General features: G+C 47.4%; 1 protein-coding gene across 2 annotated transcripts in view; it reads left to right on the top strand.

The window, feature by feature from the left end:
• The window catches only part of LOC135100881 (protein inscuteable homolog), a 118,996-nt gene that overhangs the window by 47,133 nt on the left and 49,363 nt on the right, over positions 1-22,500 (top strand). The window contains exon 1 of one of the 2 annotated variants that reach the window (XM_064004411.1): positions 3,671-4,100. The exons of the other annotated variant lie outside the window; for it this stretch is intronic. Coding sequence (XP_063860481.1) covers positions 4,062-4,100 — 39 coding nt within the window. The 5' untranslated portion in view covers positions 3,671-4,061. Of the gene's footprint in view, positions 1-3,670; positions 4,101-22,500 lie in introns of those variants that run through there. 2 annotated transcript variants of the gene reach the window in all.

Genomic DNA, 22,500 nt, shown 5'->3' with positions numbered 1-22,500 from the left:
ATCTATCTATCTATCTCTCTCTCTCTCTCGTGACTTCCCATTATTACTTTACATTTCAATTTCAACTTTCAATATCTAGCATAATTTCTCGCACATTTTTCCTCTTTCGTAATCATTTTCCTTGAATTCCTTTCTTTACATTTATATTCTATCTTTCCCTCCCAGTTATTCTATTTTCTTTCGTTTGTGTTTCATTCAAATCTCTCTCTCTCTCTCTCTCTCTCTCTCTCTCTCTCTCTCTCTCTCTCTCTCTCTCTCTCTCTCTCTCTCTCTCTCTCTCTCTCTCTCCCTCTCTTCCCATCAACCCAACATTCTCGCCACCTTTCTCTCCTAAACTTAACGTGACTAACGGCAGCTCCTTCACTCAGTCACCTGCTGCTTCTCTGAGAAACCTCATCACCCGCCTAGTGTCCTCAATACCTCCACCATCCATCCCCCCACCTCCTGCTGCTCCACGGCCCTAGAGAGCCTCCGTAAACAGCCATTGTGGAGTGGGACGGGCGGCCAATTCTGCACATTAGGTCGGAGTGAATGGGCCTAAGCGATGGAGTCGGTGGCGGGGAAAGACAAAACTGGTCGGTTGGACAAGAAGCATGAAGAGGTCATAGGTGGGAGTCCCGTGTTGGTCTTCCTCTCATAAGCTAATTTAACGACAGCCTGCCCGCGAAAAGGAGAGTGATTCTAAGGAGGTAAGGATGATCAGGAGGAGTAGTAGAAGGAATAGGAAGAGGAGAAAGAGGATTAAAGAAAGAGACGCCTTTGTCTTGTTTTGTGAGGAACCTGTTGAGAGAGAGAGAGAGAGAGAGAGAGAGAGAGAGAGAGAGAGAGAGAGAGAGAGAGAGAGAGAGTGTGTGTGTGTGTGTGTGTGTGTGTACTCGCGAAAATCATGAAGTTGGAGGGCGACTTTGTGCTGACTGGAGTGTGTGGAGGATTTGAGAGGAGATTGAGAGAGATGAGAGGAGGGAACCGGTTGGGAGTAGAGAGAGAGAGAGAGAGAGAGAGAGAGAGAGAGAGAGAGAGAGAGAGAGAGAGAGAGAGAGAGAGAGAGAGAGAGAGAGAGAGAGTTTGACAGTGGGGGAGGACAGGAATGTTAAAAGAGAGGAGGCGAAGAAATCAAGCGAGGTCTCTTCATTTCGGAAGGTGTCGAAAAAGTCCATGAAGAGTCGTGATTCGTGATAACTTGAGACTGAATTGTAGGAGTGACTTGTACTTCTCTCTCTCTCTCTCTCTCTCTCTCTCTCTCTCTCTCTCTCTCTCTCTCTCTCTCTCTCTCTCTCTCGGGTCAAGGGTTCCCATCGATCTAGGTCCGAGAGGGAAAGAGAATGTGAGGAATAATACAGAGGTCATGCATGTGTTCGTTTTCTTCACATTTCACTGCACGAGGAACAACAGCGATTTAAAGCGGCGTAAGGCTGAGTTTTGAAGGGACGGGTAAAATACACACACACACACACACACACACACACACGGAGAGCAAGAGCGAGAAAGATAAAAGACATAACATACATTTATCTTCACCTACAAAAACTACCTAACATTTCTACCTCTTTGAAAAATCTCCTTTTACTGTTTCCCTGATTTATTGATTCCTCTCTCCTAGGTTTCTCGACTTTCCACGTCCCTCTCCTCCTTCTCCTCCTACTCTTCCTCCTCCTCCCAACCTCTGCCATTCCTCAAGTCGACCACAAATGTCTTAATTACCACCTATTCTCACCTACAGCCTCACCTGGTCAGTGGGCACCGCTACCTGTCTGAGTTCCTCCTCCTCCTCCTTCTCCTCCTCCTCCTTCTCGCCGTCTTCCCATTGTGTGACATCCTCAGTTAATGCCTTTTGGTGTTTGCTTAATGGTAGTGATGGTGACATATGGTGGTGGTGGTGGTGGTGGTGGTGTTGAAGGGAGGATAAAAGTGTTGTTATTCTTGTTCTTCTTGTTCATGTTTCCCCCCTTCATCTTAATTTTCTTGATCTCGTTCTCGTTTTTCTTCTTTATCGTCTCGTTCTTGCTTTTCTTGTTCTTGTTCCCGTCGTTCATCCTCCTGTCCTTGTTGTTCTTGCTCTTGCTCTTCCTGTTTTTGTTCTATTCACACCCTTGCATTTTTCCGTTTCTTTGATTTTTTTTTTAGTTTTTGTTCTTAATCTTCTTGTTCTTCTGCTTCTTCATTTGTGGTTAAAATAAAAAAAAAAAAAAGGTGCCGGTAAAACTGGTACGGTGAAATTAACAAATACTTCTAATCTTCATGGTAATTATGGAAACAGAAACTAAGATAAACTTACTTATCACCTCTACCACCATCACATTCACCACCACCACCACCATCACCACCACCACCACCACCACCACCTTCTTCATCATCAACATCATCGCACTTCTTTAAAATTCACGTGTTATTTTTACTTTTACAGTCCACTGGAAACACTCACGTTACGAGCATACAATGCGAATTTTAAAAGCATTTTTCGAGACAGGGAATATGCAAATGTTGTCAGTGGTGGTGGTGATGGAGGTGGTAGTGGTGGTGGTGGTGGTGGTGGTGATAGCGACCGTTATTCCCAACACATCTAAGGGGAGGGAAGGGATCGGAACCCCACACCTGCACACACACACACACACACACACACACACACACACACACACACACACACACACACACACACACACATATGGCTGGTGGATGACAAGAAGGTGGTAATAAATGAATAATACATAATTGTGGATATGAAGAAAGAATAAATAAATAAATAAATGCTTAATGAAAAAAGAGAGCCAAGTGGACAGAGAGAGAGAGAGAGAGAGAGAGAGAGAGAGAGAGAGAGAGAGAGAGAGAGAGAGAGAGAGAGAGAGAGAGAGAGAGAGAGAGAGAGAGAGAGACCGGGGGAGCAGACACACAAGCAAGCAAACAAACAAGACAGACAGACAGACAGACAGACAGACAGACAAACAAACAAACAAACAAACAGACAGACACACACACACACACACACACACACACACACACACACAAACACACACATACACACACACACACACACACACACACACACACACACACACAGGCATACATACACACATACAAACAGAACTAGTTTACATTTGAATCTACAGAAAAACGAAACAATAAAAAAAATACAAAACAAGGACGGTGAATCAGAGCCTGAGCGGATGTCTGTTGAGAGAGAGAGAGAGAGAGAGAGAGAGAGAGAGAGAGAGAGAGAGAGAGAGAGAGAGAGAGAGAGAGAGAGAGAGAGAGAGAGAGTGTCCGTCGAAGCATCTCCCAAGAAGGACACACACAGCACCTCCCAGTTTTAACGAGAGCAACAAGAGCACAGCGCTGAGTATCGGAATCCCCGTCACCGTCGGTCCCACGCCACCAGCTTCGCACATTGTGTCTGGATGCCGCTGGACCCGACGTTCGTTACCCGTGCAGCTGCTCCAGCCAGCACGTGCCTCCCCTCGCGCGCGCCCTGACGTCACCAGCGTCCTGACCCTCCACCACCACACCGAGTCGCCAACACATCTTCACTGTAATTTTATAAAACGCCTTGATACATTTACATGAAGCAGGAGGATGGTTTTAGAAGTATTTTCAAAGTGCGTGTCGTTTGCGTGGGTTGATTTGCGTCCTGGGGTGGTGGGTGTGGTGGTGTGTGGGAAGGACCGTGAGGGGAATCGGACGTTGGCAGCCGCGGGGCTTTGAACACTATGGATCGGTTTTGGCCGCGCGGGAAATCCCTCTGCCTTTCAGTCTGGTCTGGAGGCGAGGGACGAGAGGAACACGAGTCGCCGCAGCTGAGAGCGAGCAGCTACACAGGGCGAGGAAAGGCAGGGTGCTATACTGGAGTGTGCGACCGCCTCTCTCATCCCGCCGAGCTACAGTAACTGAGTGTGACGAAAGTGCAAGGAAAAAATTTTCCTTCTTCGCATATTTACGGGATACTTAGTGACAACGTGTGGAGTGAGTAAAATGGAAAGATAACTAAGTTTATAACCCCTTATATCTGCTTGACTGCGTGCGAGAAAAGCAAAGTATGTTATCCGAAGAGGAATGAATCTCCGGGAAATATGAGGGACTTCCCATCAGCTGTGTTCAAATGGATCCAGGTAAGGAGATTTCTGTGTTTTCTCGAGGCTGTCCCTGTTGCATGGTGCTACGTCGCGGCCCTTCCTTCGCCTCCCCTCCTCCCTCGCCCAAACCGCCTTGAGGGGAGAGGCACAGAGTGGTAAGCCTTGTCCCATGCCCCATTGTTGCAGGCGGCAGGGGGATGGGACGCCTGGGAGCACCAATAGCTAAGTACTCTCTTCCTGCCTTGCTTGTTCCTTCGTCGCGTATGTCAAAAGAAGTGAAAGTTGCGGTCCATTGCTGGGTTATCACTGCGACCTTACGACACCCAGACACCGGCACAGCAGCTCAGGTATCGTGCAGTTCAAACTTGAGTCTCGCAGTGGCAAAGGAAAGGTGGGAGTTATGCTGGAGGTGCAGTAGTGGATATGGAAGAATGGTGTCGCAGATAGCGCCTTGCGAATGACAATGGTGGTAATCACGATAATAGCGATAATGGTAACAATGGGATTCGATGAAGTAATGGCGGGCCCGCGGTGTGATGACGTGGAAATAACAAAATCCCGAAAGGAAGGATGTGATGAAAATTACATACATGTAAAAGTGGCGCAGAATCCAACAAGAGCGTTGGCCGTGACAAGGCAATTTCGCCAGGACAGAAATCGATACAAACTTTTCGTTAGCCTTGACTCCCTCGCTTGTCATCAGGGCGGGGAAAAACTAGTCTTTTGGTGAATTTCCAGTTCTCACACCGTCAATATTTCAGCTGATAATGTTACCCCTTAGTGCATACCTACCGCAGCGCACCCCATTTCGGCGAGGCTTTCCTACGTATAAAGAAGATACATTACTGCATAAACGAAAACTACGTTCGATTTCAGGATAACTTCAAGGAATATCAAAGGAGAAAAAGACATTTTTAACAAATGAAATCCAGTACAAACTTGGTTAAATTCAATGTGTAACAGATGAAAGTAAGAAAGAACTTCCCCTCTCATATTAATAATATGGGAGGAGTTTAAGTTTTGCGAACACAATGTTAAAATTATATTTTGTTTTGCATACGTGGGCAGGACCGTCTGCACTCGCATGACGCAAAAAATGAGTCCGCCACACCCAAGGTTTGCCCTCCTGCGTCCCTCCTGCAGCTCCTCCCTCCCTCCGTCCCTCCCTCCCTCTCACCCTCCCTCCACTACAGGACAGTGACATCCCTGGCCTGGCATCCCGCCGCGTCGTCCCCTGGAACGGACTCATGACTAGGATCGAACTCGCCTTATGGGACTGGAGGTGATGTGCAGCCGCCGCGAAAGGCACTCCTGCCTCGTTGCAGCGCACCGCGGCGGGGACACCGACGCTCAGTCACCCCAGCCTTGTTTATCTTAGGGACGCGGTGGATCAGCGTCATCCCCAATTAATACACGGCATTAAAACTCGCCCGCACTTAATTAAGAGGCGATCTATTTAAGGGGCTGACATGTGGGTGGCTCAGTTAACAGGATGGGATTGGAGGAGCTTTGCCCAAATGGGATTACGTAAGCCTCAAGCAGCAGCCTCCCTGTCCTCCCGGCGTGGTCCTCGCACGCCTCTCTCTCCCACGAGATTTGCCCAAGGAAGCTATCTGATGGAGGTGGTCCTGCCGATAGCCCGTGACGACAACAAACAAGGCGCCCCGTGGACCTCGCCGGCACACAGAGGGCGAGGAAGACGGGAGAAAAGAAAAGCAGGAAGAGCAAAGACGGAGAGGGTCAGTGGAGGATGGGATTAGAAATTAAGTCTGGCATGACGAATTATCCACGCCGAGATTTAAGCCGTGCGTTACTAATCCCTCCGTGCGGTATATGAGGACGAGGAGGCATGTAGTGCGCTGCGTTATGTCTGCTAATTAGTACACCTTCTGTAGTATGTCATCCCGCCGCACTCCATCTCCGCCCGGCGCGCCTCGTGGTCTTAGTACAGACGACCCCTTCTGTCTTATCTCAGCCGGAGAAAGTAAATAAATCTGACGCATAGGGTACGCGTATTATTTCTCTTAACGAATGTATACGAAAGAAGCGAGTCGCGGGACAGGAGGATCAGTGTGGAGTCTAACTTGCTGCCTTCCCTGCATTAACAAGACTGCGACATCACTGCTGCAATCTCCAGCCCATTTTCCTTCCATACTCACCAAGCGTCGCGCGGTGGGGAAGAAAACGGGAATATTTAAAGGTTAACTAAGGTGAGAGGGTGCCGCAGGGCGCAGTATTCCTCCCAACAATACTGACCATTCTCAATAAATAAATAAATACTCAAGCTAAACAAACCCGTAGCTTTTAGTCTCCTCCCTGACAATACCCACCTGCTTCCCTCCTACCTACCATCGGCTTAAGATGATTCGAGATAAACAAACTCCGGCATAATTGATCAGATTAGTGACTAGGATGAGTGGCTGTTGGAGCCTCACAAATCTTGAGGGACATCTTGTCCAGTTAGCGATACGGTGAGGCCTTCGGCGGGGTCAGGGATGGCGTCGCTGTGTGGGGATGGGAGGGACTGGGCTGGCCAGGTGAGACGAGTTAAGAGGACCAGTAAATTAATGAAATCAATGATAAAACAGGCAAATAGTAATTAATATATAAATAACACACATCAAATAAACAATTGCTATTTGAGTAATAAAAAGGCAGGAAAGGAGAAAAGAGAGAGGGAAGGGAGAAGGAAAAGCACGAGAGAGCGGAAAAAATTATTATAGTTATTTAGAAAGATGAAAGTGGAGGAAGATAAGAAAAACAGAAGAAAGAAGGACAGGAAAACAATAAAAAACAGATCAAAGTAGACAATAAGTAGAAAAGAAGCAGGAAAAAGGAGGAAGGGAAAACAGTAAAAAAGGGGACATTGCGAAAGGAGGAAGAGAAGGAGGGAAGGGAGACGAGAGAAACAACGCTAGGAAAAAAAAAAAGGAAAGATAAAAGAGAGAGGGAGTAAGAAGCAGGCAAGGCAGGGACAGGTCTCTAAGGAGCAGCACGCGGTTCCTGAGGCGTCGCAAGTCACTGTGGGTTCTGCCGCCAGGGTCATAAACTTAGGTGTCTGTGGCTACCGCGAAGAGGCTGAACCATAAAAAATGTAAAAGAAAAAAAGATAAAAGAAAGTATGTGTGAGAAAAAACGCTCACTTGAACCAACCAACGGGAGAGAGAGAGAGAGAGAGAGAGAGAGAGAGAGCTCATCCTTCCCTCGTAAAACTCGCACCGACAAAGCAATTACCGTACCTCCCCCTCTTTCCCTCCGCAAATTCTCGTCGCTACTGCTCCAAATTTCCGCACCTCGAGGCTGACGCTAATTCAATCAAATCCCTTCACTATAATCTTGATGAATATTTATACTTTGACTTTAAAACACAAATTTCCGGCTGATTAAACGAGAGCGAGGTGGGACTGAGGTTGTGTTGGTGTCTTGAAGGAGCGTGAGGCCATAAATGATTGGCTAATAAGATCCTCCGGGGAGAGTAATGGCCGGTAAAGGAAGGGAGGCAGCAACCGCGCATCGGGAGGATCAGGGGATGCGCGGGGCGTGAGGGAATTATCGCGGCGCCTCTATTTGTTCAGGATTGACGATGGAAGGGATGTGGGGAAGGAGGAGGAGGAGGAAGTGGAGGAGGAAGAGTGAAAGGAGGAGGATGTGGAGAAGCCTTAGTATAATACGCCCTACGAACGTATGATTACTTGACGAAGGGACGGATTTGCAGAGACTTACACGAGAAGACAACAGGAAGGCAAGAATTCAGGAGCTGCTAAATCAAACAGACATAAAAAAAATATATATATATATATATATATATATATATATATATATATATATATATATATATATATATATATATATATATATATATATATATATATATATATATATATATATAAATGCATAACGAAAATTTTCTCTATATATTATTCTTATATGCAACAAATCCTGTCATTTTGAGCGTTACAAGTAAAGATTACATAAAAAATACCACATTTCAAAAGACGAACACAAACTTAACAAGACACTTCAGCTGTGTAAGTGACATTCTGAATGCATTGCATTCTGAAACTACGAGTAAGTAACGCAGCCTTCCATTACATGAAAAAAATACGAGAACCAAACACGCACAAAAAAAAAAAAATAATGATAATAATAAAAATAACAAGATATTCAGGAGTGTAAGTGAAATTCTGAACCTGCATTGCTCTTTGAAACTATGTAACGTAAGCTGTCATTACACAAAGAATACAACAAATCACATATGATACAAAATAACAAGACATTTCAGTAGTAAGTGAAATTTCAAGAACTTATGTAGTACAGAATCAAAAGACACTGCCTATTAAGTCATTATACACGAATGATTGAACTACAGCTAAGATCGATAGGGGCAGGCAGGTGGCGGCAGAGAGAGGCAAATGGGAGGGAAGCATGGGGGAGTGAGGAGCCGAGACCACAGGTGTGAGGCGGGAAGCGACACCCCACCTGCCGCTGACGGGTCGATACGAGAGGACAATAGCGAGGAGGGAATATGTATGCCTGGAATATACCTCTGCTTTCAGGGGGAGATGGGAGGTAATGGTGATGGTGACCGATAAGATGACACGAATACTTTCTCTCTCTCTCTCTCTCTCTCTCTCTCTCTCTCTCTTGATGGTAGTGGTTGTTTTGTTTTGTTATTTTGCTTGTCATGTTTATTCTTTTATTTGCTTATTTTGTTTTACCTCCTCCGCCTTCTCCTCTTCCTCCTCCTACTCTTTCCTTCCCTTCATGTCCTTGTTCCTTCCTCCACTTATCTATTTTTGTCCTTCCTTTGTTTTTTTCTCCTCCTCCTCTTCCTCCACATCCTTCTTCTCTCCCTTTCCATCATCACTACATTATCATCATCATCCTAATACTTCTTACTCCTCCCCATCCTCACTAGTATTGTAGTTGTTGTTGCTATAGTAGTAGTAGTAGTAGTAGTAGTAGTAGTAGTTGTTGTTGTTGTTGTAATTGTTGTTTTTGTTATTGTTGTTGTTTGCTATTTTTTTCCACCTTCTGTTTCTCCTCCTCCTCCTGCCCACCCCCTCCTCCTTCCCTTACTCCTCCGCCTCGTCATCGCCACCAGCACCCAAACCTCGCCTCAGGAACGCCCATGCCCGAGCACGATCTCCCGCGGTAATTACAATGCTGCCGCACGGAGTTATCCTCTCTTCGCCTCTCCCGTTACTTGCGCCCCTCCCCGTTGTCTCTATCCACGCCGCTACCTCATCCTCCTCCTCCTCCTCCTCCTCCTCCTCCTCCCCCCTCCTCCTCACACCCATCATCTATCTCTACTCTTCCACAGATTTTCAGTCCTTGCTTAATTTTTTTTTCTTTTTTTTTATGTCGATTTATTTGTTTCATTTTGTTCCATTTGGTAATCATGTTGTCTGTTTTTTTTTTTTTTGCTCAGATTTGTTTTTTTCTTATTTTTCTCTCTCTCTTATTTAATAGTATTTTGTTTATTTTTATTTCCTTTACTTCTTTATAATTTGTTTGTTTTGCTTTGTCCTTGTTTTTTTTTCTCTCTCCTTCTCTCTTCCTTAGCTATATTTTGTATGTTTATGCTCTTTATTTTTATTTGTTTTCCTATTTTTTTTCGCGTCTCGTTTTGTTTTACTTTAATCTTTTTTATTCAAGACTTTTTTATTACAATTGCCTTATTCTTCCTCTCCTTTTTCTTTATCCTACACTCTCTTCCCAATTTTCCTTCCTCCTTCCTGTTCTTTACTTTTTTTTCCGTCCTTGGGCTGAACTATGTAAACCCTGACAATTCTTTTTCCTCCTACACCTGAACCATAAGAAAAAAAAAAACAATCTATAATACAATCCACTACACATTTTTTACCACACAACTCATCTTAGTCAATGTAAGATACTAATCCTCCCCTCACAACACAACACGCCCAGAAAGATGCAAAACTCACTAATCTACAGCCTCAAGAAACAAGGCTTATACACTTAGCCTCTTTACCTAATTTTCCGAAGGAGCTCCATTACTTAGGCCCCTCCATTAGGCCGCGGACGCTACTTTACCATACAGGATGAAATATTTAGCTGACAGGCCATGCACGCGCTCGCTCACCCCCCCCCAAAGAAAACTCACCATACTCGTACTGCCTTCCTTATCCACACACAGTTGCAGGAACGCACATACACGTCACCACCTGTACAGCCAAGGACTCAGCGGCAGCCCAGGGACTTGAGAGACCTACCACAGACAAAGCCCTTGACCAGCCCTCGAACTAAGGCAGAAAAACTGAACAGGGGCCATATTAAGATGCATATCACTGCACGCCCAACTGGATCATGATCGGGAAGGGCTTGTACACTCGCCTATACCAGAGTTGAACAATTGGAAAGAGGAGAAGGAGGAGGAGGAAGGGGAAGGAGGAGGGGATTGCAGTATTAACTCTGACAAATAAATTCTTCGTATAAATTGATTTGAGTGATTTATTTATTTTTTTTTTCACTCTCACCTATACCAGAGCAAAATAGCGAAGGAGGGAAATATTATATTAACTATACATTCATAACTGGTGAGTGATTAAATTGACTTCGTGTTTAGTTAATAATAAAAAAAAAAAAATAACATTCCGTGTTTAGTGAAGTGAAGACAGCAATGGGATAACTGTTCCGGTCTGGCGCGGCAGTTTAAAGGTACATACACTCCACTGTAAACTAAACTATTATCAATTTGCGATGTTGTGTGAAACAAGATTAGGTTTTTCTCTTTTTCTCTCCTTCTTCCTGTACTCACAGATAGTTTTGTATATTGACGATGTTGCTCAGCTAGCGAAATAAGAAATACTCTCTTAGAATTTCAACTTTTAGATCACAGATTTAACAATAGTAAGAAGATATAAATCTATTGATAAAAGTCTAGCTCAGAATATTTTATACTCGTCACATCATGGACACACCACTACTCAAATTCCAAACCTAAAAACCTAGCAAGATAAGTATAGATATCCAAATGACGACAAACTTGAGAAGAATAAAAAATCACACTACCTAAAATAATAGACCAGACACATCATAGAAGCATCACAAACACCAAGGTAGTATCTCCTCCCCAGCAGGACTCCAGATCATGGTATTCGAGCCTCTCCCTCTCTCTCACCTTCCCAGACCCACGTGGCCTCCCTCACACGTCGACTTTCCCAACATTTTTCAAAAGCTACTAATTTCACATCGCCGGCTCCTTCTCGCCCGCGGTGTGCAATTACCCGGGGCAGAGTAGTCTTCACGTGTGTGGGATTAAAGGGAAAAATTGATCGTTTCCTCAATATTTATCCCCTTTCTAAAAATGTTCCCGGGTCGCGGCAGCCTCACAAGGGCGTCTGAGGCCACGGGCGGGCGGGCAGGAGGTCGTGGCTGCGTCAGGGAGGAAGATTAAAGTACAGCACTTAATGGGCCAGGTACGTGGCCTTCAGGGAGTGAATGCCTGCCAGGTTGACTGCGACTATCATCGACAGACTGATGACTGCTGGTGGTGGTGAAGGTGGTGGTGTTTGCAACTATGCAGGACACACACAGACACACACACACACACACACACACACACACACACACACACACACACACACACACACACGTTCCCCCTCCCCCACCCCGGTATCTGAGAGAGGCGTGATGACCAGTAGTCCCTGCGACGGTTACCACTGCAGCGGAGCGGACACTGACCACGCGCCTCTCGTGGCATCCCGTTACAACTGTTGACTTATTCATAGATCAAGCAACCTCCGTGTTGGCCCCGACCCGCGGTGACGCCGAGGGCCTGGAGGTGACCGATGGACCCCGCTATATATCAAGTTTTCTATCAGATTATGCGTAAAATATCTGGTTTTGCAAAAATCCTGCGGTAGTTGCCTTGATGCCAATTTAGATAGATCGTGTGCAGTGAGCGGCCAGCAGGTGATGCGTCGCAGACCCGCGGCAGCCCGTGGCGGCGGACAGAACGCTGTCCTGACACGAGATAGCGAAATGTACGTACAGACTTGACAGCAGCAGTATTACGTAACACGGTAAGGACAACTGAACGTCAGTGTTACACGCTCCACTGGCCACCACTGCCCCGGCCTGCTGAACGTAGCGCGACCCGCGAGACGGAAGCCACGTCGCCGCGTCACGCATCATTAGCCTCACAAAAGCTTCATCGAGTTTTAACACGCGGCGCAACGAGTTCTCGGAATCGCAAGGCATCGAGTTAGCGTTACGGATGCCCGCAAGCTCAGCCTGCCACTAACTGGTCTGTTCCTCGCCTTAAACATGTACAAACACAAGTGTAAATCTCATTCAGGAAATGCACGTCCAGCGAGACAGCGATCAACCAAACCACAGACGGGCAGCTCTCATCGCAAAAAAAGTTGTCGTAAAACGTGCAAAAAAATATTCCCTTTAAGATACTGACTCCCGTTTCCTGGGCAGCAGTGAGGGACGGCGGCCGCTAGAGACGAGGCCAGAGGAAACGAGGCTGCAGGAATGACGCAAAGCTATGCCGACAACTCATTTACCTAAAGGGTCTCTCTCTCTCTCTCTCTCTCTCTCTCTCTCTCTCTCTCTCTCTCTCTCTCTCTCTCTCTCTCTCTCTCTCAATTTCACTAACCAGCGAAATTGCCTTGTTTCTGGAATTAATAGAATGGACGATGAACAAGACGGAGAAAAGAGAGGCTAAGTAGATCTGGTTAGGTCTGGGCTGGCTGGGTACGGCGGCTGGAGGCTGGAAGAAAGGAAAGAGGAGGCAGCCGGGACAAGGAGGATGGGGCGGAGGCGGCGAAGAGGAGAAAAATGACCTGCAAGCATTTCCCACGACAAGAACCCTGTACTTATATATCTTTAATCCTTGATCATGACGCCTATCAAATAATAAAATCTTGATCCGTACTCTGGCAAAGGGAGGGTGGTAAGCTTCCTATCGCCTGTTAATTACTACTTGACCATCTAGAGGCGATCCGCTGGACGCTACATCTATTGCGCGCCTCCTTATCGGGACCTGATCCTTGTTGTGGTAGTAGAGTCTGAACATACAGCAGCTGGCCTCGCTACGGCAGGCTATGGTTTGACGGGACGCGTGGAGGGCGAATAAATAAGACAATCGTAGAAAATAAGGTAGTTAATTCACCTGAGTATTGCACTTGATTGTTGGGTCAACGTGCGATTCTCACAATGTAATTTTCTCTTTTGTTTTCACCAGCGCCTCCAGAATCATTGGCATCATCCAATTATTACTAGTTAATGACTCGGGATGAAGAGATACAAAACCCATGAAGAGAACGAGAATTGAGAGGCTTCCCCGCAACAAGTCTATTAGGGGAAAAAGGGACAGGCGAAGCATTCTCCTGAAGCGATGGGAGGTGACGGGAGGACGGCGGGACGGCGGGGACGGTTAGCCAGCGAGGTGACCGGGCGAGCCAAGGGGACGATAGAGCGATACGAAAGTAGGTTGTTGCTACAGGTCACTTAGGTCTTGATTTACTCCGACTTTAGCTCGAGGCTCCTGGTGGTCCACCCAGACTATTGCCGACCTCCAGCTGAGCCAAGGAGGGATGGAGGGACCGCCAGCTGTGCAAGACAAGGCTTCGATTAGATGCCCGAGAGCCACGTGTGATGGGCGGGAGGTCACGCGGGTGGGCGGCGAGTCTCTGCGCTACATGCAGAAAGGCGGTGATGCTGCGGTGTCTGGGAAGCGGGACGGTCAGCCCTAACCACCCCGCGGCTCCCAACCAGGCGGTAAATCCCTGAAAAAAAGGGACCCGTTCGCGCATGGGAGAGAGGAGGAGGAGGAGGAGGAGGAGGAGGAGGAGGCAGGTGGGAAGCGCGAGGAAAGAAGTGGCCCCACCGGAGTACACAGACGAGTTCAGGTTTTCCCCGAAAGTTACGCCGCCGTGGCATCTGTTCCGCGAAGCGTCCCGGGGCATTACGGGGCCGCGCGGTGATCTCCAGGGTCGGCGGCGCGGCGGGCACCAGGCAGGCACGCCACTCTGTTTACTTAATGGCGTGCCGCTTCGGTATGGCGTCCACGGAGGCGACTGGCGGCATGGTCACAATATCGATGGCTTGCTTGCCACTGCCGTCTGTGCTTGAGTCTCTCTCTCTCTCTCTCTCTCTCTCTCTCTCTCTCTCTCTCTCTCTCTCTCTCTCTCTCTCTCTCTCATCTTGTTTATCCTCTCATATCCATAATTAAGCAGCCATCTTCTTGCCTTCCTTCCTCTCCATCCTCTCCTAAAATACTATCCTGTCCTTGCCTTTCTCCCCTCCCTCTTCCTTTCCTTCTTACTCCTCGCAGTTTCCGTTTTTGACTTCCTATAGTCTAACTCTCCTCTTGATTTTCTATCTTTTTCCTCTCTCTCGCTTATCCTATTAAAGTCCTTCATTACTGAAAGAAAGGAGGAAGGGAAAAGGAGGAGGAGGAGGAGGAGGAGGAGGAGGAGGAGGAGGAGGAGGAGGAGGAGGAGGAGGAGGAGGAGGAAGAGGAAGGGAAGGAGGAGGAGGAGGCGTGAGGGGTTAAAGCAACCACCCACAGAGCTGCCTACTAAAGCATAACAATTTAATTAACACGACTCTTTCGGTTAATTAATAAATTAGGACTCTTCCCACCCGACCGTTAGAGGAGCGGGAGGAGGAAGCAGGGAGGGAGAAGCGGGAGAAGGACGAGGAAGCAGGGGAAGCAGGGTGGGAAGGAACAGGAAGATAGGGGTGGAAGGAAGTAATGAAAGGAAAGAGGGAAGGGTAACACTGAGGGAGGGCGGGATGCAATGGCGGGAAATAATAAAGTATGATAGATTAAATATGGGGAGGAAGAGAAAGAGAGGAAGGAATTAGAGTAAAGAAAGTAAAAGTAAAAGAAGATGAAAAGAAGCTGATTTTGTGGATATGGTAATAAAAAAACAGGTATATGCTATTAGGAGAGAGAGAGAGAGAGAGAGAGAGAGAGAGAGAGAGAGAGAGAGAGAGAGAGAGAGAGAGAGAGATAGAGATTATGGAAGAATGAAAAAAAAAATACAGTTAGGCTAAAATAGGACAATGGGACACCACAGCGAGACTAATCCAAGGCACCACATACAATTAACCTGGATAAGAAGGTTAATTAATGAAGCTCCCCTACCGTTACCTGGAGGACACGCGGGAGAGGCAACACTCGCCTTACCTGGTGGTTCCCGCGAGGTGCCCAGGCTCACACCAAACCACCGGGTCCCGCATTCCTTACGTCCTAATATTGACACCTAATCCAAAGCCAATTGCTATTACCACTATTACTACCACACACAGTTACACCCTGCAGCTCACACATCTTGTTTGGAAATTGTTTGCGCAAAAGAAAACTATTTTGTGTAGAGAGAATTTGTTTATAAAATTGTTTTCGGCAGAAAGAAACGGTTTTTGCACCCTCTTCCTCCTCCTCTATTCACACAGACACAGACACACACACACACACACACACACACACACACACACACACACACACACACACACACACACACACATATATATATTTCATCTACCACAGCTTGCAGTCACATAATTCATTAGATAACCATATGAACACAACTTCACAAAGTATATATATCTTAACATAAACAAAATATATGTAATTATTAAATCTGTAGTCCACAAAACTTCATATACTAGATAGAAATAAACACACACACACACACACAGAGAGAGAGAGAGAGAGAGAGAGAGAGAGAGAGAGAGAGAGAGAGAGAGAGAGAGAGAGAGAGAGAGAGAGAGAGAGCTTTATCCCTTTAAGTCACCACGTGGTTTCTGCTCTTCCTCTTTCCTTCTTTCCTTCCTTCCTTCCTTCCTTCCTTCCTTTCCTCCTTCTTTCCTTTCTTATCTTCCTCCTGTTCTTCCTTCCTTCGATTTTCTACGTCTATGATACTCGATTTCTCTCACTGCATATCAAGTAATACAGTTCCTTGAAACACACTCATGTGGACCAAGAAATCGCGTGCAGTTCGTTCTTTCTTTACGTTCCCTTTTGTTTCTTGGTGTATTCCCTCTTCTCTCCTTCCTACTCTTTTCTTATTTATCTCCTCATTTCTTTTTCTTCCTACTGCTTTGCTTATCCTCCATCTTATTCCGTTGTTAGTTAAAGTAATCTGCCAAACAGTCAAGTAGGGATCACAAAGCATGTCGCTGTTTGGTTTATCTGTGTAATCCTATTTAATCCTTTGTAATCCTTTCCTAATCTTTGTATCCCTTCTCATTTTATTATATTACATCTCTCGCTTCTTCTCCACCTCTCTTCTTCAATAAGCCTTTAATAATACACCATATAGAAAAAAAGGAGAATAAAGAGGATTAATTGTTCATGAGATAATGTACGACTAGGTTTCTCCGTGGAAATTTAAATGATTTTATTTAAATTAGAAGTGAGGAGCTTTTGGAAGCAACTGAGGATGTCATGATGGTGTGAGATACTGGCAGTGACTTTGTGTTGTGAGAGATATAGATGTAGTTTTCCTGGACTAGTGTGTGTGTGTGTGTGTGTGTGTGTGTGTGTGTGTGTGTGTGTGTGTGTGTGTGTGTGTGTGTGTGTGTGTGTGTGTGTGTGTGTGTGTGTGTGTGTTGCTTGTTGTCTACTAACATGCCATGAACTGAATAAAGATCACGGGAGGTGAGTGTACAGTTATTTTTCATGACCAGCTGAATTTCTAAGTACTCGATCACACACACACACACACACACACACACACACACACACACACACACACACACACACACACACACACACTTAATCACTCACGAAATCAATTTTCAAACACTATTCTTAAAATGTTCAATCTAAATCTACTCGACCGAGAGAAACAAGGAGGAGAAAAGAAAGTAAATACACAAAACTCGTATATTCTTCATTCTCCTAAAACACACAGCAGGAAGATAAAACTCTAACAATACCTGGAATGAAGTGCGCTGCCTCGTTTAAGTGTTGTGGATAATAATGAAAGGACGAGAGAGGGAAAGGGAGAGACAGAGGGAGATGCGGGCAGGCTTGAAGAGAAAGCAAGAAGGTAACAGGAAGGAGACACTATGGAGAGAAGGGAGGGAGGAGAGGCAAGGAAGGGAGAAGGAAGAGAAGACCTAGGTAATGTTCCTTGGGTTAGTGAAGGTTGCACACACACACACACACACACACACACACACACACAAGGGGCGCCTCAGTGTTTGCCGTGCGAGGAGGGATGAACCGTCGGGCGATCGTTCTCATGTTAGACAACAGGATCGAGTGTCGCGTCAGATTCTATTTTCATAATGCCACGAGGGATTATATTGCACATCACGGACATGCTCTGGCGGTGATAAGGGGTTCGAATGTCACTTGTGCTTAGGAGGTTCACGGTTCATATGCTTTCATGGTCTCTCTCTCTCTCTCTCTCTCTCTCTCTCTCTCTCTCTCTCTCTCTCTCTCTCTCTCTCTCTCTCTCTCTCTCTCTCTCTCTCTCTCTCTCTCTCTCTCTCTCTCTCTCTCTCTCTCTCTCTCTCTCTCAGGGTTTAAGATATTTGTTCAAAAGGACATCCCAAACCAATTTGAAATACTAGTTTTTTGTGCTCTTCCGATAGAATGTCAGAAAAAAAGGCCGTTTTTTTTTCTCTCCCTCTCTCTCCTCTCCCTCTTTTCCATGACAAAAAGTTGAAGAAAAACTATGAGGAGTAGCAGCCACCGGCCACCACGAAACATTTCAATATGTTATCATTTAATTCAATCTGTACTTCATAACCCCCCCCCCCCCCACATCCACACACACACAAAAAAAGATGAAATAAAAAAACTAGCCAAATCTAAATATACAATTACATAACCAAATTAACGTATTTCCTACAAAACTACGACACAGGATACCAAAATCATAAAAAAAAAAAAAAACTGCTTGAAAAAATACACCCATACTTACCTACAAAAACCATCAATGGAATGAAAACCCAGAATTTAAAAGAAAGAAAAAATACACCTACAGAAACCAAAGATGCAGCGTTAATAATGAACCAGTGAGGGCTAAAACCTAAGGAAAGGAAACCGGTGCAAAGAATGGCATAACAGCACAGGCAGCTCAGTACCGAGGGGTCGCGTACGCGTAAGTAATCAGTAAGACTTGAAAGAACCGTCAGCCTGGCGAGAACTTGGATCAGGTAATCTTTCTCCATTGTATAGAAGGGTAAAGGGAGACAGAGAGAGGGAGAGAGACCACCAGGTAGAGGTAAGAGGGAGGGGTAAAGAAGAGGAGAAAAGGGACATGGAGAAAGGACAGGAGTGAAGGAAAGGGAAGGTGGGGAGAATGGCCAGGGGAAAGTAAGGGAGGGGTTCAGGAAGAGTGGATAAGGGTTAAGGGTAAGACCAAGGGGGCGCGACCCATACAAAACTGCACTTAAAAGGGTAGTTGAGGCAAAGAGGACGCCGACACACCTTAGGAAGAAAGGGGCAAGGGTGAGCAAGGATTGAGAGAGAGAGAGAGAGAGAGAGAGAGAGAGAGAGAGAGAGAGAGAGAGAGAGAGAGAGAGAGAGAGAGAGAGAGAGAGAGAGAGAGAGAGACGCGACAGCCACACACCCTCAGGTAACACATTAAAGAGAGGAAATGTAGATCAATTAATTCAACCCACGCATCCACCTATCCTCTTCCTCCTACTCCTTCTCCTCCTCCTCCACTTCCTCCTCCACCTCTTCCTTATCCTCCACCGCGGGAATCCTGATACCACGCCAAAATATGAGGACTAAAGAGAAAACCAGTCAAGAGGAACAGATTAAAGAGTATAGGTTTCCCTGATACCAGAGCACCAAGAGGTATTTTCTGCCTGGCTGGATTGAGGTCAAAAAGAAGCAGCTTAGGGTGTGTTATGGGAGAGATCGAAAAGAAGTGGGGAATGGAGGAGGAGGAGGAGGAAGAGGAGAGGGAGGATCAGGACTACAGTAGGGAAATGAGAGGAGACTGAACAAAAAAGGGGAAAAAAGCGTGTGTGTGAGAGGAGGGAAAATCAGGAAGATAATAAATAAGAAGGGAAAAAGAAAAAGAGGGACATGGAAAAATACGGAATATTTTTGCTGTTAACGTAGATAAATTTCAAGAGAGAGAGAGAGAGAGAGAGAGAGAGAGAGAGAGAGAGAGAGAGAGAGAGAGAGAGAGAGAGAGAGAGAGAGAGAGAGAGAGAGACAGAGAGAGAACTTGACAAATCAGAAAAGAAAACAAAGAATAAACAGGTAGGCTTAAGTAAGAAAAGAAAAAAAAATGAAACTGAGAATGAGACTGAGTGAACGAGAAGTATAGGAGGAGGAGGAGGAGGAGGAGGAGGAGGGTCAAGATATAAAGGGCAGGGAGGTGAAGGTCAGTGATGTCAGCGACTTAGCCAAAGAAGAAGGACGAGGAGGAGGAGGAGGAGGAGGATGAACGAAAAGAGGTGTATAGGAGGACAAGGTGTGTGGTTGTTAGCTAGTTGTGTGAACGAGTGAATGAGCGAGACTTGTGTGAGGCATGAATACGTGTATGAGTGAACGAGCTAGGCTTCAGTCATAAGTGTTAAGTTGAAGTGCGCGGCCTGGCGCCGGGAGATCACCTACCTCCAGCCTTCTGTTCACACCTTCTGTGAATAAACACCTGCACTGTTACCTGCGTTTCCTGTGCCCCTGCTGGTCAAGAGTCGAACATGGCGCAGTGAGTAGGATCAGGACAAGGCTGCAGTGGGTACGGCGCAGAATGGAGAAGCAGTTGGAGGCGCTGGCTGCCCTGCTAGCGCGACAGTCGGAGCAGAGTCAGGCTCTGCTAGCGCGACAGTCGGAGCAGAGTCAGGCTCGCGAGGAGCGTTTAACCCAGCTGCTGGAGAGAGTGGGGACACAAGCTCCCAGTCGCACCACGGCGAGCAATGAAGGCGAAACCACAGCCCGCAGCACGTCTACCCAGGGCGCGAGGTTCCCGACGTCCGCCACCATCATTCCTCACTTAACGGCGTCAGCATCTTTACGTGAGTTCGACACGTGGCGCCATAAGTTTGAAGGATACGTAACCCTCGCCAGGATAGACTGTCTCTCCCTGGCTGAGCAGAGGGCGGCACTCGCTGCTGTCCTAGACGACGAGTGGACCCGTACACTTCGCTACGGGATAAGCTTACCGAGAGACGCGGAGTTAAGAACCATCCTCGATGCAATGTGTGAGTACCTGCGAAGCCAGCGCAACATCATCATGGATAGAAGAGACTTCTACTCCCGCGTGCAAGAAACGCAAGAAGGTTTTGACGACTTTTTTATGTGCTGTAAAGGAAATCGCCAATTTCTGTGACTTTTGCGACCAGTGCATAAACCATCAGCTGCGTGACAGAATTGTCGTTGGGACACGAGACGAAGTGGCTCTGAAACGCATGCTGGAAAACAAGAAACTCACCCTTGAAAACGCCATAGATATTTGCAGAGCATCAGAGAGCGCTAACCAGTGTAGTGCAGTACTAAGGGGCGGCTCTCACTCTTCGAGCCATGGTGTGAACGCTGTCTCGAACTACAGGAAGGGCAGTTTCGGGGCTCAAGCCCCACGGGCTGTTATCGTTGTGGCAAAAATTGTCGCAGTGACAAAAGGGGATGCCAGGCAATAGATAAAGTGTGTCGTAACTGCGGGAAAAGAGGGCATTTTGCGAGTGTATGTCAGCAGACAGTGAGGAAACGACGAGGAGCTTCGAGGAGTTCCTCAACTGTCTCTCCTCATCGCGGTGCAGGCCCGAGGCGGGGAGCCAGTGCCAGTGTATACCAGCTCTTATCAGGCGTATACACAAAGACGGTGACGGCACGACCTGCGCCCCAGGTGCTCATTACCGCCACACATCCCGCTGGAAGAGACAAGATTACGTGGACTCCTGACTCTGGGGCCGAAACGACCGTTATTGGCCTCGACACGGCAACACTCCTTGGAATCCCGCCCTCCAGCTTGGCGCCCGCTGATGGTGATGGACTTTATGCTGCCGGTAATCACCCCCTCACCTGTGTAGGAACTTTCTCGTCGCACTTGCAACTGGGCGACAGGGAAGCTGAGACTGTTGTGAGCGTGGTGAAGGAGGTGAAGGGGGCGCTGCTTAGCTGGTACGATTCCATCGCTCTCGGAATCCTCCCCGAAGATTTTCCGGCTCAAATCCGACCGCTACGCAGGGAAGAACAGCACACCGGCAACAGCTCCATCAAGTACCCGACCGCCTCGCAGCCACCTCTATCTACGCCCACAGAAGTGATCAGCTGGCCTCATTCCTACGACCCAACGCCACAGCAGCGTGCGGGGCACGCTGCTGCTGTGATCAAGGCCTTTCCCAGCGTCTTCGAAGCAAAGGAAGGTTTACGTGCACAAAAGGGATCGACACACTGTGTGCCCGACGCCCTCTCACGTGCTCCAGTACAGGACCCAGTGGAGGAAGAGGATGCTGCTACTTCTGGTGACCTCGACCCTCTCCACTCAGCGGTCATCTCAGCGTTATCTGCCACCAATGAGGACGGCGTCCGCTTAGCACCACTCCAGGATCAGACTGTGGAAATGGTACGTGCCGCAGCAGCAAGAGACGGGGAGTACTGCTTGCTCAAGAACGTCATCATCGAGGGCTTCCCTGATCATTGCCACGACCTCGATCACCGCTTGCGTACGTACTGGCCGGTGCGCAGTCTGCTGGCCGTAGACGACGACCTGGTGGTTTACGGGCCGAGGCTTCTTATTCCTCACAGCCTCCGCCGAGAAACACTAGAGCGACTCCATGACAGTCATCAGGGGATGGAGCGCACCAAGCGACGGGCCCGACAAACGGTGTACTGGCCTGGTATGGACAGAGACGTTGAGAACGTCGTTTCTGGATGCTCACTATGCCGTCCACTCCTACCAAGCCAAGCCAACGAACCTCTCTGGCAGGACACGGACACACCCAGCAGGGTGTTTGAGTCAGTTTCTGCAGACTACTTCCACGCAGCAGGCCGTACATACCTCGTGTATGTAGATCGCTTGTCTGGGTGGCCTCACGTGTCTGCATGCTCACGTCCAGCATCGGCTGATCAGCTCGTTCGTGTCCTTCGGGGTGTGTTCGCCGACACGGGCGTGCCTGTTCTCCTGAGGACTGACGGTGGACCGCAGTTCACTTCTTCATCGGTACGGCGCTTCCTGGCTCGATGGGGGGTGGAGCATCGTGTATCTTCACCTCATTATCCACGCTCCAATGGTCACGCCGAGGCAGCGGTCAAGTCCGTGAAGAAGCTGATCCTCACGACCACACAGCAGGGACACCTGGACGAGGATGCGTTCGCTCGCGGGTTGCTGGAACTGCGCAACACTCCGAGGGCGGAAGGGCGATCACCAGCACAAGTCCTCTTCGGTCATCCTATGAGGTCCTGTGTCCCGGCTCATCATCGCTCATACGCTCAGCAGTGGCAGCGCGCTGCTGATGAGTGCGACGCCAAGGCAGAGCGACT

The sequence above is a fragment of the Scylla paramamosain genome, chromosome 5 (genome assembly GCF_035594125.1).
Source record: "Scylla paramamosain isolate STU-SP2022 chromosome 5, ASM3559412v1, whole genome shotgun sequence".
NCBI lineage: Eukaryota > Metazoa > Arthropoda > Malacostraca > Decapoda > Portunidae > Scylla > Scylla paramamosain.
This window is presented reverse-complemented; position numbering and strand designations above follow the sequence as displayed.